General features: G+C 47.2%; 1 protein-coding gene across 12 annotated transcripts in view; it reads right to left on the reverse strand.

Annotated features, from left to right (window-relative positions):
* MUC16 (mucin 16, cell surface associated) overlaps positions 1-16166 on the reverse strand; it is a 118606-nt gene that overhangs the window by 24896 nt on the left and 77544 nt on the right. For 10 of the 12 annotated variants that reach the window (XM_086409083.1, XM_086409084.1, XM_086409079.1 and 7 more), the window contains 12 exons: positions 16006-16076; positions 14603-14775; positions 13056-13091; positions 12731-12790; positions 11334-11458; positions 11113-11180; positions 10307-10479; positions 9072-9107; positions 5492-5616; positions 5333-5400; positions 4273-4445; positions 2559-2594 (listed from right to left, as the gene is read on the reverse strand). In XM_086409083.1, coding sequence (XP_086265209.1) covers positions 2559-2594; positions 4273-4445; positions 5333-5400; positions 5492-5616; positions 9072-9107; positions 10307-10479; positions 11113-11180; positions 11334-11458; positions 12731-12790; positions 13056-13091; positions 14603-14775; positions 16006-16076 — 1144 coding nt within the window. Of the gene's footprint in view, positions 1-2558; positions 2595-4272; positions 4446-5332; positions 5401-5491; positions 5617-9071; positions 9108-10306; positions 10480-11112; positions 11181-11333; positions 11612-12730; positions 12791-13055; positions 13092-14602; positions 14776-16005; positions 16077-16166 lie in introns of those variants that run through there. The other 2 variants (XR_015166666.1, XR_015166667.1) reach the window with 2 other exon arrangements.

Consider the following 16166-nt stretch of genomic DNA (forward strand, 5'->3'; position numbering starts at 1 on the left):
TCATTTTTTGCGCCCTTATGTAGGCGTGGAGGGCTCTGTGAAAACACTGGTGGCTTTGTCCTTTCCCAGGAGAAAAGGGCACTGATGACCCCCAGACATCTGTCATAGTCTCTCTGCTCTCCAACTCTCTGTCTCTGTCTCTCTCTATGCACATATATTTATATTTAAATATAAATTTATAAGTGAATGTATACTATGTAAACATGTAGTTAATATATTATATATTATGTAATAGATAAATAAATATACATATCTTCCCATATATATATATATATGTGTGTGTGTGTGTGTGCGTGTGTGTGTGTATTTCTTTCTCTTTCTCCTCCCCTTACAGCCAGGTGTGCCAATCTTTTATGCATTGGTTAAAAAAACCCAACAGTCTAGCAGCTATAACCAACCTTTCAGCATCTCAGTGGACTGATGTGTAAGATAATATAATAATGACTCCTGCTTCAAAGGTTGTTATGAAGTTTCAACAAGTTAATTTTTGTAAGACATTTAAGCACAGTGCCTGGAACGGATGGATCAATAGTTGGGGTGACTTGTATACACCCCAAGAGGAGTAGAATAAAGGAATGTATGATGCAAGTGAGATGAGAGACCCCTTGACTTGACTCTAGACTAGATAAGCACAGCAGGAGCTAAGTGATTAAGCGAAAACTTTTCTCTGGGATAAAACTTTACTTCTCTCTCCTCCTTTCCCTCCACTCCTTTCTATGTATCACTACTTCCAGCTTTCCTTCTGCTCACCTTTCCTTCCATGTTTCTTCCCAAACATTTGTCCTTTCTTCTTCCTTCTATCCTTTCTTCCTTTTTCCCACCCACCTATCCATACACCTGTCCTTTTATCCTTCCTTTCTTCTATCCATCCACGTATCCATCCATCCACTCATCCATCCTTCTTTCCTACCTCACTTTCCCTTCCTTCTTCCCCTTCTTCTCTCCTTCTATGATCCTTCTGTCCCTCTTTCCTTCATTCCCTGCTTTCTTCCATCCATCTTTCCTTGCTCCCCCCTCCTTCAATCATTTCCTTTCTTCCATCCATCCGTCCTTTCATTCCATTCATTCCTATCCCCTCCTCACATCTGTTTATACATCCTCCCTCCTCCCCTTCACTTTCCCTTCTTCCATCCATCTTTCTGCCTTTCATCAGCTCATCCATCTTCTCTCTCTCTCCTTCCACTCATCACTTCTTTGATCAGTGACGGACCCAAGGACAGTTTGGGTGTGTTGAAATAACACACTCCTAAGGCAAGGGTGAGTTTCCCTGATGTGTTAATAGTAAAGAATCTGCCTGCCATGCAGGAGATGCAGGATACACGGATTTGATCCCTGGCTTGGGAAGATCCCCTGGAGGAGAAAATGACAATCCACTCTGGTATTCTTGCCTGGAAAGTCTCATGGACAGAGGAGGCTGGCAGGCTACAGTCCACGGGGCACAAAAAGTTGCACATGACTCAGTGACTGAGAAAGACAAGGGCGGTAGATTCTTGAAAACCTACAAGGTCCTCATTACAGGATTTGCTGGGAATGCATTTTGGTGAACACCTATTATGTCTGGTCCATGAACTAGAACATAATAGGTGTGCACCAAAAATCAGCATGTCTTTTGAGATAAACTCACTATAAATAGCAAGAAATGACAACATGAGTTTTGGAATTGCATGAACTCTTGGTTTTCTTATTTATCTGCTGTGTAGCTTGGGATTCTGAGTCTAGTTTCCTCAACTGTAAAATGGAGCAAAATCACATGACTGTATGGAGAATTAAGGTATAGAGTGCATATACTTTAATGAATTGTCCCCCCATTCATATGTTGAAGTCCCAGTCTCAGTTCCTCAGAAGGTGACTGGAGACCTCCCTGGTGGTCCCATGGCTAAGATTCCCAATGCATGGGACCTGGGTTCGAGCCCTTGTCAGGGAACTAAGATCTCACATGCCAAAACTAGGAGTCTGCATGCTGCAACTAAAAAACGATCCTGCATATGCAACTTAAAAAAAGGTCCTGAATGCTACAACTAAAGATCCTGCATGCCATAACCAGCACCCGAAGCAGTCAAATAAATAAACAAAATATTAAAAAAAGAGTACTAGGGAGATGGTGTTAGGAGAATTAACATGCAAGCCATGTGAAGGTCAGAATATAGTGGGATAACGCTGTTGTTTTTCAGTCACTCAATCATGTCCAACTCTTTGTGACCCCATGGACTGTAACCCACCAGGCTCCTCTGTCCATGGAACTCTCCAGCAAAAAACACTGGAGTGGGTTGCCATTTCCTTCTCCAGGGGATATTTCTGACCCAGGGATTGACTTCACAAATCCTGCATTGTGGGCAGATTCTTTGCTGCTGAGCCACGAGGGAAGCTGGGTGGGAGAACATAAATGTGTCTAAAACCTCCTGGGCGGGAACTTCCCACCAGGAATCAGGAAAGAGAGAAGGGATAAGGTAAGGACCTTCCAGAAGCTTCCCTCATGTAGGACAGAGGGTGAAGGAGAAAAACTGCTTTCCAACCCCAAAGTGGAGGCGGGCCAGGAAATCCAGGCCAGGCATACTCACTGGTGGTAGTGGGGGCCAGGGCTGCATAGGTGTAACCTGCAGACAGAAGATGAGAGAAGCTGAATCAGCATTGGGGTGAACATAAAAGATTAAGGGATATATGGTATTTGTTCTTCTCTTTCAGACTGTCATATAGAATTAATTAAGTCAAAAAGAGTAAAACAAATATTGTATATAAACGCATATATGGGGAGTCTAGCAAATGGCCCTGATAAACCTATTTGCAGGGCAGGAATAGAGACAGAGACATAGAGAAAGGACACGTGGACACAGCGGGGAAGGACAGGGTGGGATGAATTGGGAGATTAGCATCGACGTCTATACACTGTGTGTGTGTGCTGAGTTGCTTCAGTCGCATCTGACTCTGTGTGACCCTATGGGCTGTAGCCCGCCAGGTTCCTCTGCCCATGGGATTCTCCAGGCAAGAATACTGGAGTGGGATGCCATGCCCTCCTCCAGGAGATCTTCCTGACTCAGGGATTGAACCCACATGTCTTATGTCTTCTGCATTGGCAGGCAGGTTCTTTACCACTAGCGCCACCTGAGAAGCCCTTATATACTCTGCTATGTATGAAATAGCTAGCTAGCAAGCTCTGAGAGTTGGTGATGGATAGGGAAGCCTGGAATGCTGCAGTCCACGGGGTTGCAAAGAGTCGGACATGACTGAGCAACTGAACCGAACTGGGAAGCTACTGTATAGCACAGGGAGTTCAACTCAGTGCTCTGTGATGACCTAGATGGGTGGGATGGGGGCGGGGTGGGAGGCTCAGGAAGGAGGAGGGGTATGTATGCTGACAGTTGATTCACACTGTTGTACAGCAGAAACTAACACAACATTGTAAAGCAATTATGTGCACGCATGCTCATTTATGTCTGACTCGTTGTGACCCCATGGACTGTAGCCTGCCAGGCCCCTCCAGGATTTTACAGCCTTCCAGGTCCCTCTGGGATTTGCCAGGCCTCTATGGGATTTTACAGGTGAGAATACTAAAGTCGGTTGCCATTCCCTTCTCCAGGGAATCTTCCTGACCCAGGGATCGAACCCTCTCTCCTGTATTTCCTGCACTGGCAGGCAGATTCTTTATCACTGAACCACCAGGGAAACCCCAATTAAAAAAAAAAATGAAGGAAGTTATTTCAAGGAAAAACTGAAAACATGTTATTGAGAATTTGAAGCATTTTAATGGATTAATGTCATTATTGCTATTAGAAAAATAAAATAAGCAAAAGTAGTGGCTCAGATGGTAAAGAATCTGCCTGCAATACAGGAGATCTGGGTTTGATCCCTAGGTTGGGAAGATCCCCTGAAGAACCCACTCCAGTATTCTTGCCTGGAGAATTCCATGGACAGAGGAGCCTGGCAGGCTAAGTCCATGGAGTTGCAAAGAATCGGACATGTCTGAATGATAGACACTTTCACTTTCATACAAAAAATAAAATAAAAAATATTATACATTAAAAAAAAGATTAAAGAAGAGGGTGGATTTAGGGACCTATGTGGGGAAAGCAGAGAAGAAGAGGTGGTGGAGGGATGTTCAAGAAGAAGCAAGCAGGCAACAAGATTGGGCAGAACCAAGTTATTACTTCATCATAATGAAGACAACCCAGACCAGAAGGAGAAAAAGACGGATCAGAGCTCCCTTTAGAAGAATGAAAACAATGGCAACTCAAGTCCCCCTCCTCTTGATAGACCATGGCTATAACAGTCCCTCACCATTCACGTAGAGGCTATTTCGGTCCAAACTGAAGGAGCCCAGTTGGGTGATGCTGTCTGTCTCACGGCTCAGTTCCCAGTACAGCTGCTGTTTGTTCAGTGCGGGTCTTGTGGGGTCAGAGCGGAGGCTGCAGACTACATTCACTCCAGTGGCTGCTCCCCTCTTTTCGGGCCTAGAGAAGAAAAGATGTAGGAACGTGGAGTACTACGGAGGAGGCCGTCTAGGTGTGAAAGAGAGGAGGCTAAGGGAGATGCTGAAGGCATTAGCTTGGACGGCTGCAGGGGTTCTCCTAAGTGTCTTTCATCTGAGACCAGCCCCTAGCAACTCAGGACAGAAAATGTTTTAATTAGAAATTTGCAGGGGTGTTCCCTGGTGGTCCAGGGTTAGGACTTGGTGCTTTCACTGCCCTGCTTGGGTTCAATCCCTGGTGGAGGAACTAAAATCATGCATGCGATGTGACCAAAAAAAAAAAAAAAAAGAGGGACTTCTCTGGTGATCCAGTGGTTAAGAATCTGCCTGCCAATGCAGGGGACGTGGGTTTGATCCATGGTCTCGGAAGATCTCACATGCTGCAGAGCAACAAAGCCTGTGTGCCATGACTGCTGAAGCCAGCACACCCTAGAGCCCGAGTTCCACAGCCAGAGAAGCCACCACAGAGAGAAGCCCATGCACCACAACTAGAGAGTAGCTAGCCATAACGAGAGAAAGCCTGCGCAGCAACGAAGACCCAGCAACGCCGAAAATAAATGAAAGCATAAATAAATAAATCGATTTCTTTAAAAAAAGGAATTTGCAGATAGGAATTTGCACTGATTATCCCACTTCTTCGCAGAGGACAGCTTTCATTTGAAACAAAATATCATACAGATTCTGTAAATAACAATGATGCCTTGTTTCCAAGCATGGAGCATAGTACCATCTGGGCCTGAAGAAGGCATGAGGGGTTATGGTGGGCACTGGAGCTCAGTACTTCCAGGGACATGCCTAGCCACTGAGTCCAGCGCCCAGTGCAAGAGGGTCCACTGACCGGATGAATCATTCCATCTGAGGGAGTCTCACCTGAGCAACTCCAGCCTGCAGCCAGCATAGAGGGGGCCGACACTGGTCTTATTGAGCAAGACCCTGAGCTGGTGGGGAAAGAGAGGGAGGTGAGCCGAAGGGACGAGAGGATACACAGGGACAAGGTGGACCTAACAGAGGCCGTCCAAGGGCTCTCACTCGGTGCTGTAAGATCCTTTCGGTGGTGCTGAACTTCAGAGAAGATGGGCGCCCCATGTCCTCCGAGTAGTGCACGTTGGTGATGGTGAAGTTCAGGGTGAAGGACACAAGGTGAAGGTCAGTGGCTGCAGTAGGGGAGGAAGAGAAGGATGTCCAGTTGGGGCCACAGTCATGGCCAAGGTTTCCTGGGAGACTGGGACTGACATATACACCCTGTGTGTGCTAAGTTGCTTCAGTCGTATCTAATTCTTTGAGACCCTATGGGCCGCAGCCCACCAGAATCCTCTGTTCATGGGATTCTCCACGTAAGAATACTGGAGTGGGTTGCCATGCCCTCCTCCAGGAGTTCTTCCTGACCTAGAGATCAGACCCACATCTCTCACATCTCCCTCATTGGCAGGTGGGTTCTTTACCACTAGGGCCACCTGGAAAGCCCATAATACACTATTGTGTATAAAATAGATAATTAATGAGAACCAACTGTACAGCAGAGGGAACTCTACTCAAGGCACCAGAAGCAGATTAAGGAAAGCTGTGGGCTTCTCAAGCTGAAGGAGAGAACATTCTGGAATTGCCAAGACATGAGGAACCTTCGTTCATTCATTCTGTGAGCACTTATTGAATACCTAGTGTGTGTGAGGTTCTGTGTTGGACTCTGCATGCCCAAAGATGAATAGGGCATGGGACTTCCCTAGTGGTCTAGTTGTTAAGATTCCACACTACCGATGCAGGGGGACGGGGTTCAATCCCTGGTTAGGAAACTAGATCTGGTGTGCCACAACTGGGAGTTCACATGCTACAACTAAGACCTGATGCAGCCAAATAAATAAAATATTAAAAAAAAGATGAGTAGGGCAAAGTCTTTCATTGTGGCCAGTGGAGTGAGCAGGTCATTATGCTGCAGGGGAAGCTGGGGGTGGGGGATGGTGTGCAATTCCAGGATGGTCACCCAGCCAATGACTGGGAAAGATTCTTAGAGGAAGCATTATTTTAAGTGTAACCAAACCTATGAGTAAGAGTTAGGTGAATAGGAACGGAGCAGTGTTAAGCAGAGGGAACAGCGTGGCTATAGTCCTGGCAGGACGGCAGAACAATTACACTCAGAATGAAGTGCATTGGCCATGGGGGAGCGTAGGTGTGAGACTGGAGGGATCCTCTGAGCCCAGAAAACTGGGGCAGTGGTTATGCGGGACAAGGGTCTGGACTTGATTTGTAGACCAGATGGGGCCATCCAAAGATTGTCCACAAGAGAGGAATTAGGGCTCCCCTGATGGTCCAGTGGTTAAAAGTCCGCCTGCCAATTCAGAGGACAGGAGTTTGATCCCTTGCCCAGGAAGACTCCACATGCCACAGAGCAAATAAGCCCATGCACCTCAATACTGAGCCTGTGTGCTGCAACTACAGAAGCCCGAGCACCTGAAGTCCGTGTTCCACAGCCACAGAAGCCACTACAGTGAGAAGCCTGTGCACCGCAACTAGAGAGGAGCCCCTGCTCGCTGCAACTAGATCCAGCCTGCAAGTGGCAGGGAAGGCCCAGCACAGCCAAAAATAGATAATAAAAGACAGGAACTATATGGACAGAGGCTCATTGGGAGGGACACTGCAGCTGCTGGGGGGAAAACTGTAGGAAGCCAGTGTGGAAATGACTGCAGTATCCAAATGCTGGTGGCCCAAAGAAAGATTAAGCAATGCAGATGCAGGGAGAGGAAAGACTCTCAAGACATTCCGAAAGGAGATGATTTTGTGATGGACGGATGTGGGTGGTGAGCAAGAGGGAGGGCCTAAGCTGGCACTCATGTCCCTACCTTTGGTGATGGGGAGAAGGAACAAGTTTGGGAGAGGATGATGATGTTAAGGGTCAGAGACCAAGAGGCCGTGTGATGTCTGGCAGCTGGGCGAACCCAGGGTTGGGAGCTGCTGTGTGGTTGGGACTGGACTCAGGGTTTAGATTCTGAACAACTGGACCCTAAGCAGCCAGATGGCCCTTAAGATCCATGGAAATGGATGTGTTCACTCAGGGAAGGTGAGTAAGCAATGAAGGAAGAAGTGATCTTGTGGGAATGATTTTGTAAAAATGCCTTGGGTACCAGTAAGAGCCTTTCTACCTGTAGGTTTGGAGGATGGAGCCAGAGAAGACACTAGGAAGAATGTGGAGGTCCAAGCAGAGGAAAAAGACACCAGAAATGAAATTGAGAGTGGTACATCTGTAAAGAAATAGTGGCAGTGGTGGTGGTTCTAGTTATTAAAATGTGCTTCTTTTCAGTTCAGTTCAGTCGCTCAGTTGTGTCCAACTCTTTGTGACCCCATGAACTGCAGCACGCCAGGCCTCCCTGTCCATCACCAACTCCTGGAGTCCATCCAAACCCATGTCCATGGAGTCAGTGATGCCATCCAACCATCTCATCCTCTGTTGTCTCCTTCTCCTCCTGCCCTCAATCTTTCCCAGCATCAGGGTCTTTTCAAATGAGTCAGCTCTTCGCATCAGGTGGCCAAAGTATTGGAGTTTCAGCTTCAACATCAGTCCTTCCAATGAACACCCAGGACTGATCTCCTTTAGGATGGACTGGTTGGATCTCCTTGCAGTCCAAGGGACTCTCAAGAGTCTTCTCCAACACCACAGTTCAAAAGCATCAATTATTTGGTGCTCAGCCTTCTTCACAGTCCACTCTCACATCCATACATGACCACTGGAAAAACCATAGCCTTGACTAGATGGACCTTTGTTGACAAAGTAATGTCTCTGCTTTTCAATATGCTGTCAAGGTTGGTCATAACTTTCCTTCCTCTTTTAGCAGTGGATAAAGAAGATGTGTGTATACACACACACACACACATAGGAATATTACTCATTCATGAAAAAGAATGAAACAATGCCATTTGCAGTAACACGGATGGGCCTAGAGATTGTCACACAGAATGAAGTAAGTCAGACAGAGAAGGAGAAATATCATGACATCCATTACAGGTGGAATCTAAAGAGATATGATACAAATGAACTAACTTACAAAACAGAAAGAGACTCACAGACTTAGAGGATAAGCTTAATGGTTGCAGGGGTGAGGGGGAAGGATGGGGGAAGGGATAGTCAGGGAGTTTGGGATGGCCATGTACACTCTGCTATATTTAAAATGGATAACCCACAAGGACCTACTTGTATAGCACAGGGAACTCTGCTCAATGTTATGTGGCAGCCTGGATGGGAAGGGAGTTGGGGAGAGAATGTATACATGTATGTGTATGGCTGAGTCCCTTTGCTGTCCACCTGAAACTATCACAACATTGTTAATCGGCTATACTACAATACAAAATAAAAAGTTAAAAAAAGTAAAAACAAAGAAACAAAAAATGTGTCCTTCTCTGCCCCGTGTAGCCTGCAGTCAGGGCACCATCCTCAGTTGTGTGTATCGGGGAGGGGAGGAGAGGTGACTCTTGCCACCTGCAATTCAGTCCACGTTTGCTATGCAGGTCCTCTGGGCCACTACGATCCAGAGGGCTGTAACAGGAGGGAAGGGTTGGCTGGTTAAACAACTCCTGTTTTTCAGGGGAAGGGAGGTGGTTATAGGCACATAGAAATACTCACTGTTGGCAGTGGTGGCTGAGGTCCGATGGGAGTAACCTGTAAAGAAGGGGTGAGACGATGAGAAAGGGGATGGAGAGACGTTTAATGAAGAGACAGCTTGGCCATTGGAGAGATGGCAGCTGGACCAATATGGCTCTGAGTCGTTAAAAGGAAGACCGCGTGCTCACCGGGAAGGGATCAAAGTCTACTACTGCCCTCGGTCTCCAGAGAGACAAAGGTGTGCTCTGTTGTTGTTTAGTCGGTAAGTCATGTTGGACTCTTTGTGATCCCATAGACGGTAGCCGCCAGGCTCCTCTGTCTGTGGGATTTCTCAGTCAAGAATACTGGAGAGGGTTGCCATTTCTTCCTCCAGGGGGCCTTCCTGACCCAGGGATTGAAACCGAGTCTCCTGAATTGCAGATGGATTCTTTACCACTGAGCCACCTGGGAAGACCAAGGTGAGCCCTAAGCACTTTGAAACATGAGTCCGCAGTGGAAGTGCAGAACCCTTCTGCAGCAGAGCCCACCCAGTGGGGATGAAGAGACCCACCCCCAACATAGCCCCTCACCACTGATGGAGGCACTGTCATCACAGAAGCTGGGAGAAAACATCCCAAGTGCTTGGGTTGGGGACCTCATCATCTTGGGGAATCCAGGAAGGAAGGGGCTACACCTGGGACTTTGGTGGGTATTGGTCTCTGTTTTCCCAGGGTTGGAGGGAAATGGGGGTAGGGAGAGGAGGCAATGGGCTCCTGGACTCTTCTCTTCCCAAGGGCTGGGATTCAGACAGAGGGTTATAGAGACTTCTGAGGCCTCTTAATACTGCTAGGCGTGGTGAGCTGAGTTTGGTGGTTGTATCCTACACATGTAGGGGGAGGAAGGGAGAAGAGGGGGAAAGATGAGTCAAAGTGAAGAAAGGATAGGGAGAATGTGGGGCCTCATGAAATGCAAACATTAAAAAAATGATGGTGGTCTTCCCTGGTGGTCCAGTGGTTAAGAATTTGCCTGCCAATGCAGGGGTCATGGGTTCAATTCCTGGTCTAGGAAAATTCCACATGCTGACGAGCAACTAAGTCCATGCACCACAACTACTGAAATCCACATGCTCTAGAACCCATGCTCCGCAACAAGAGAAGCCAGCACAATGAGAAGCCTACACCCTACAACAGAGAGTAGCCTCCTCACTGCAACTAGAGATTGCACGGCAACAAAACCCAGCAGAAACAAAATAAATAAAAAGGATGGCAGACCCTCACCATTGACATAGAGACTGTCCTGGTCCAGGGAGTAGGGGCCCAGCTGGGTGACACCGTGTGTCAGTTGACTCAGCTCCCAATACAGCTGCTCTCTGTCCAGCCCAGGGCCCACTGGATCAGGGCGGTGGGTGCAGACAGCATCCACTCCAGTGGCCGCTCCATTCTTTTCAGGCCTGGGAAGAGCAGCAGGAGAGGAGGTTGACAGTAAATGGAAACTCTAGGAGTAAGGGAGGGTATCAAGATCTCTGGGGATAGGACAGGAAGGGGCCAGGGGAAATGGGAAGGCTGGTAGAGAGGTGAGAAGTCAGACTTAGATTTTCTGAGAGCACAGACTTCCAGCCAACCTGGGACTTTAAGCAGAGTTGGTGTTGGGGGGAGGAAGTATTTCAATTAAATTGCAAATCTGAAGCCTGCTTCTTTCTGGGATGGGGACAAGAGAGCTCACACTGGAGACAGATGAAGAGCTGGATAGGTGAACAGCTGGAATTTGGGATTAAAGCAGGTTAAGAAGGCATGTTTCTCTTGAGAGAAATCATCAGGATAGAATTGAAAACCTAAAGGAAATGCCCTCATTGGTCAAGGGGAGGAGAGGGGGGGAATTCAGAAGGATGACCAGGCTAGGGGCTCAATCCTGCTGATAGTCTGCAGAATCTGGGGCCTGTTGGGGGAAGTCCTTGGTCCTTAAGTCGGTGACTCCTGAATACCACCTCAGCTGAGGATACAGGGAAGACAGGAAGGAGGAAGGTCAAACTCCTTGGGTCTGGGAGCACTTGAGGCAGCTCTGGCTGCCAATGCCAAGGTCTTACCTGAGTGCTGTCAGTCTGCAGCCTGAGTACAGGTGGCCCACACGGGTGTTCTTGAACAAGAGTCTGAGCTATAGAGGAGGGAGAGGGAGAATAGGAAGTGTGAGGGTTGGGAGACGGGCAGATGTGATATGGGTGTGGCTGGCATCCGTGGGAGCAAGGGTGAGGTAGGTGGGGCTTGTGTTTGGTGGGCGGGGCAGGAGTGAAGTGGGCGGGGCTCTCACCAGGTCCTGCAGGACTCTCTCCGTGTTGTTGAACTTCCAGGAACCAGGGCGATGCATGTCTTCCACATAGAGCAAGTTATTGATGGTGAAGTTGAGGGTGAATGGCACCAGGGCAGGGCTGGCTACTGTAGTAGGAGTTTGCGAGAGATATCCACTGAGCTTACCCTATGCTCAATAAGCTGGGGCATGGGTCATCCCATGTACGTGTCCTCAAAATTGGGGAGGGTCTTCCTCCAGCATGGGTAGTTTCCACAGGGAGATCCCAGACATCGCCCCCACTGGAAGCACCAGGGATAGTTATGAAAAAGTGCACTAAAGAGTAAATATTGGGTTGGCCCAAAAGTTCCTTCGGGTCTGTCCATGTGCTATAACAGAAGAACCCAAACAATTTTGGGGCCAACCCAATATATCCATAGGCAGGATGCAAGCATATCTGACTCTTCAGTTAACTAAAATTCCAGACAGATGTCCTGTTTTTTTTTTTTTTTTTTGAGCTTTTTTTAAAGAAACAATTATTTTTCTGAGATTCATCTACTTATTGTTTTTAAAATTTTGCTTGAAGAAATGCTTGCATTGCATTTTTATGGGTAAGACTCTGTTGTAAGTACCTTCCTTACATTTTAACTCATTTACTTCTTGAGGCAAAACCTTTGGAGGGAGATAGTATTCTTATCCCCATTTTACAGATGTAAAAACTCAAGGGAGGTTAAGTAATTTTCCCCAAGCCATTTAATCTATAAATGGCAGAGCATAGAATGAATTCAGCTGTGTGGTCCAGGAATCTGTGCTCCTAACCCCTCCACTTAGGACCACTGGCAAGTCCCACCTGTAGTGACCACTCATTCTGGCCTGAGTGGTCAGTGGTGAGAACTCCTTCGGATGCCCTAGCTGATGCGTATCTAGAGATTCAAGCAAGCCAGAGATAATGATATCTCAGACTCTCAGTCGGGTCAATGGGTGGTATTGAAATCTACTCTGGGCCAGTTGGAGGCCAGGAATGGGAAGCTGGCCTCTGATTGAGCCAGAGTCTGCCTAAGTCCCTGACCAGGACCTGTGAGACAGCTATACTTGTAGCTCATGCTATTCCTTTCTTTTCTGGAAATAAAAACTAAATTGCCTGAAAGACCCAACTCTTCTCACCACCAAATCTCACCCATGATAATGCTAATTATAATTCAATATTTACTTGCACATTCACATCTTTAGTCTCTGTCTTTCATGTTGGAAGGCCATCTAAGACTAGCCCTTTCTATTCTCTTTGCTGCTGTATCACCGGGGCCTTTTACATAGTAAGTGCTAAATAAATACTTATCAAATGAATGAATGAATGAATGAGTATGATGATCTCCAATGACCAAGATCTTTGCAGGAAAAAAGTGCAGAGAGGAAGCTCCTACCTGTAGAGACTGAGACGGGGGCCATAGAAGTCACTGGGAAGATGGTAGAGGTCGTGGCAACTGAGAAGAAAACACAGTAAGGCAAATATAGCAGTAGAGAGGGCTTCTCTAATCAAGGAGGGCCCATCATGGAACCTTAAGATCCTGTTCCTGTTCAGCCTAAGGGCTGTACTGGGCTTGTCTTTTCCCAGCTGGAGAATGAAAGTAGGGAAAGTCCAGAGATTTCCTGGTTCCTTCCACCTCTGGGTACATGGACTAAGGATAACAGGGAGGAAGGATGGGCCCCAAAGCAATGGGACATTAAGGCCCACAAATTACTACTCACTGCTGGGGGTGGAGTTCAGGGCCTGATGGGTATAGCCTGCAGAAAGAGAAGGAGACAAAAGATCAAGGTATAAGGATGGTGGGGTGGGAGTGGCAAGAATCTGGGGCAAGAATTTGAGTTTCTATGAATCTATTTATTTAATAGATTTAATTTATTTAATACCCACTGGTAAAGAATCTGCCTGCCAAGCAGGAGACACAGGTTCAATCCCTGGGTCAGGAGGATCCCCTGGAGAAGAAAATGGCAACCCATTCCAGTATTCTTGCTTGGGAAATCCCATGGACAGAGGAGCCTGGAAGGCTACAGTCCATGGGGTCGCAAAAAAGGTGGACATGACTTAGTGACCGAGTCACTATAACGGCGATTTATTTAAGTAGTGTTCATGGGGCACCCTCAAAGTGCAGACCGTATAGACAAACCTTAGAGAATGCAATGAAAACAGAGAGATTTTTTAATAGATTTTTAAAAAATGTGGACCACTTTTAAAGTCTTTTATTGAATTTGTTACAATATTGTTTCTGTCTTATGTTTTGGCTTTTTGGCCACAAGGCATGCAGGATCTTAGCTCCCTGACCAGGGGCCGAACCCTCACCCCCTGCATTAGAAGGTGAAATCTTAACCATTGGATCAGCAGGACAGTCCCAGGGGACTCTCTGGATCAGGTCATCTGTTGTTTATCCCTCTGCCATCTCTCCCCCTCACCCTCTCTGAGTGTCTGATCTCTCAATGTATCTCCAGAAATGCTGTGAATGAGGGAACAAACCAAAGTTGCAGGCTAGTTTGAGACAAGGTCAAACCCTTCCCGTACCGGGTAGGAGGACAGGTGATCTAAAATGTATGCCATGAGCCCAGGGCACGTGGTCTGCAGTGAGCCCCGCAAGGAACCAGGAGGAGGTCCTGAGTGTAGCTCATGGTATGGTGAATGGTGGGGAGGGACAGTTAGTGCGTCAGGGTTAAGGGAGATGTGGGGACCCAATATGAGTCAAGGATACTCTGGTGCAATAAAAGGGGTTTCAGGGGGTAGAGGCCATCAAGGATTCCCCATCAGCATCCTCTCATCAGGAGAGAAGGCCTTGAGGGTGGATTCAAGATAAAAAAAACCATGAGGGGCTTCCCTGGTGTCTCAGTGATACAGAATCCACCTGCCAGTGCAGGGGACATGGGTTCGACCCCAGGTCCTGGAAGATCCCACATGTTTTGGAGCAACTAAACCTGTGTGCCACAGCTATTAAGCCTGTGCTCTAAAGCCCGGGAGCCACTACTGTTGAGCCCAACTGCCGCAACTACTGAAGCCCGTGTGCCCTAGAGCCTGTGCTCTACAACAAGAGAAGCCACTGCAACGAGAAGCCTCAACTAGAGAGTAGCCCCCGCTCAACTCAACTTGAGAAAGCCCACAGAGCAAAGACCCAGCATAGGCAATAGATAAACATTTTCTTTTTAAAAAAGAAGAAACCATGAAGCCAAGATCTGAATCAACACACCCAGAGCACACAGCCAAGCCTCTAAGGGCAAGACAGGGAGTGTGATCTCAAGTCTGAGCGGCTCACCATTGACGTAGAGACTCTCCCTGTCCAGGGTGTAGGGACCCAGCAGGGTGACGCCATGGGTCAGGTGGCTCAACTCCCAGTACAGCTGCTCTCTGTCCAATCCAGGGCCTTTGGGGTCAGGGCGATGCATGCAGATGGCATCCACTCTGGTGGCTGCGCCATCCTTCTCAGGCCTGTGTAAAAACCTCCATATGGTTGGTCCAACTAGCTCTCCATCTGTCCATCCTGCCTTCCCTCTCTTTGCCACCCCTAAGGCAGAAACCTCAGAAGCCTGAATTAACAAGAAAGCTGCTGGGATCACCCTCTGTGTTTTTTCAGTCTTCTAATTTTACTGAGACTTTCAATGGCTAAGTCAAAGATCTCTCTTGGTAAATGTCACATTGCACTTGAAAATATTTGGGTTATTTTCAAATATCTTTGGATATTGATTTCTAACATAATTCCACAGTGATAAGAGAACAGACTCTGTATGATTTCAATACCTTTAGGTTATGAAATTTTTGCACCTTGTTTTATGTCCCTGGATATGTTCCAGTGTCTCCCAGTATATAGTCTATGGGAATTTGAATAGAATTTGTATCCTACTGTTGTGTGAAAACTGTATAAATCTTAATATCACATTCCTATAGGTAATTATTCCCTGGAGAAGGGCATGTCAACCCACTCCAGTATTCTTGCCTGGAGAATCCCATGGACAGAGGAGCCTGGTGGGCTACAGTCTATGGGGTTGCAAAGAGTCAGAGACAACTGAAGTGACTTAGCACACACACACGCACATGTAATTACTATACCTACACCGTATATAATATAATATATACCGGGCTTCTCAGGTGACATTAGTGATAAAGAAGGTTTTTTATTATGTCTCCTGCCAGTGCAGTAGACATAAGAGGTGCAGGTTCAATCCCTGGGTGGGGAAGATCCCCTGGAGTAGAAAGTGGCAACCCCTCCAATATTCTTGCCTGAAAAATCCCATGGACAGAGAGCCTGGCAGGCTATAGTCCATGGGGTCACAGAGGGTCAGACACGACTGAGGGACTGAGCACACACCTTGCAAGGACGTAATGCAGGCAGTGGAGGCAGTGCTGTTTAAGGGCTAGGAGCTTGGCTCTAAACCTGAAATGCTGGGGTTGTTCTGTGTGACCTTCACAAATGACTTAATCCCTCTGAGCCTCAGTTTCTCCTTTTGTTCTTGCTTCCTGAGTGTAGGGAGAAGACTGATGATTAAATATAAAGTAGCAGCACACTGCCTTGGTCTTAGCACTTGTTAGTTGCTGGTGTTATTGTTGTTATTAATACTTAGTATCCATGAACAGTAGTCATTCTAAGCGTGAGTGAAGTCAGGGAGCTGGTAGATTATGGTCCCATTAACCTGTTGGCTGTGTTGTTGGGGAGGGTCTTACCTGAGCAAGGCTAGTCTGCAGCCCGAATAGAGGGATCCCAGACTGCTGCTATTCTTGAACATGTGTTTGAGCTATTAAAAAGGAGAAGGGAGTTGAGAAGGAACCGCTGAGAGAGGCCAGGAGGAGCTGGGATATAGGTGGACTAATAGGTTGGGTGGGTG

The sequence above is a fragment of the Bos grunniens genome, chromosome 7 (assembly GCF_055505025.1).
Source record: "Bos grunniens cultivar Pamir isolate PY7600 chromosome 7, Bosgru_T2T1.0, whole genome shotgun sequence".
In the NCBI taxonomy this organism is placed as follows: domain Eukaryota; kingdom Metazoa; phylum Chordata; class Mammalia; order Artiodactyla; family Bovidae; genus Bos; species Bos grunniens.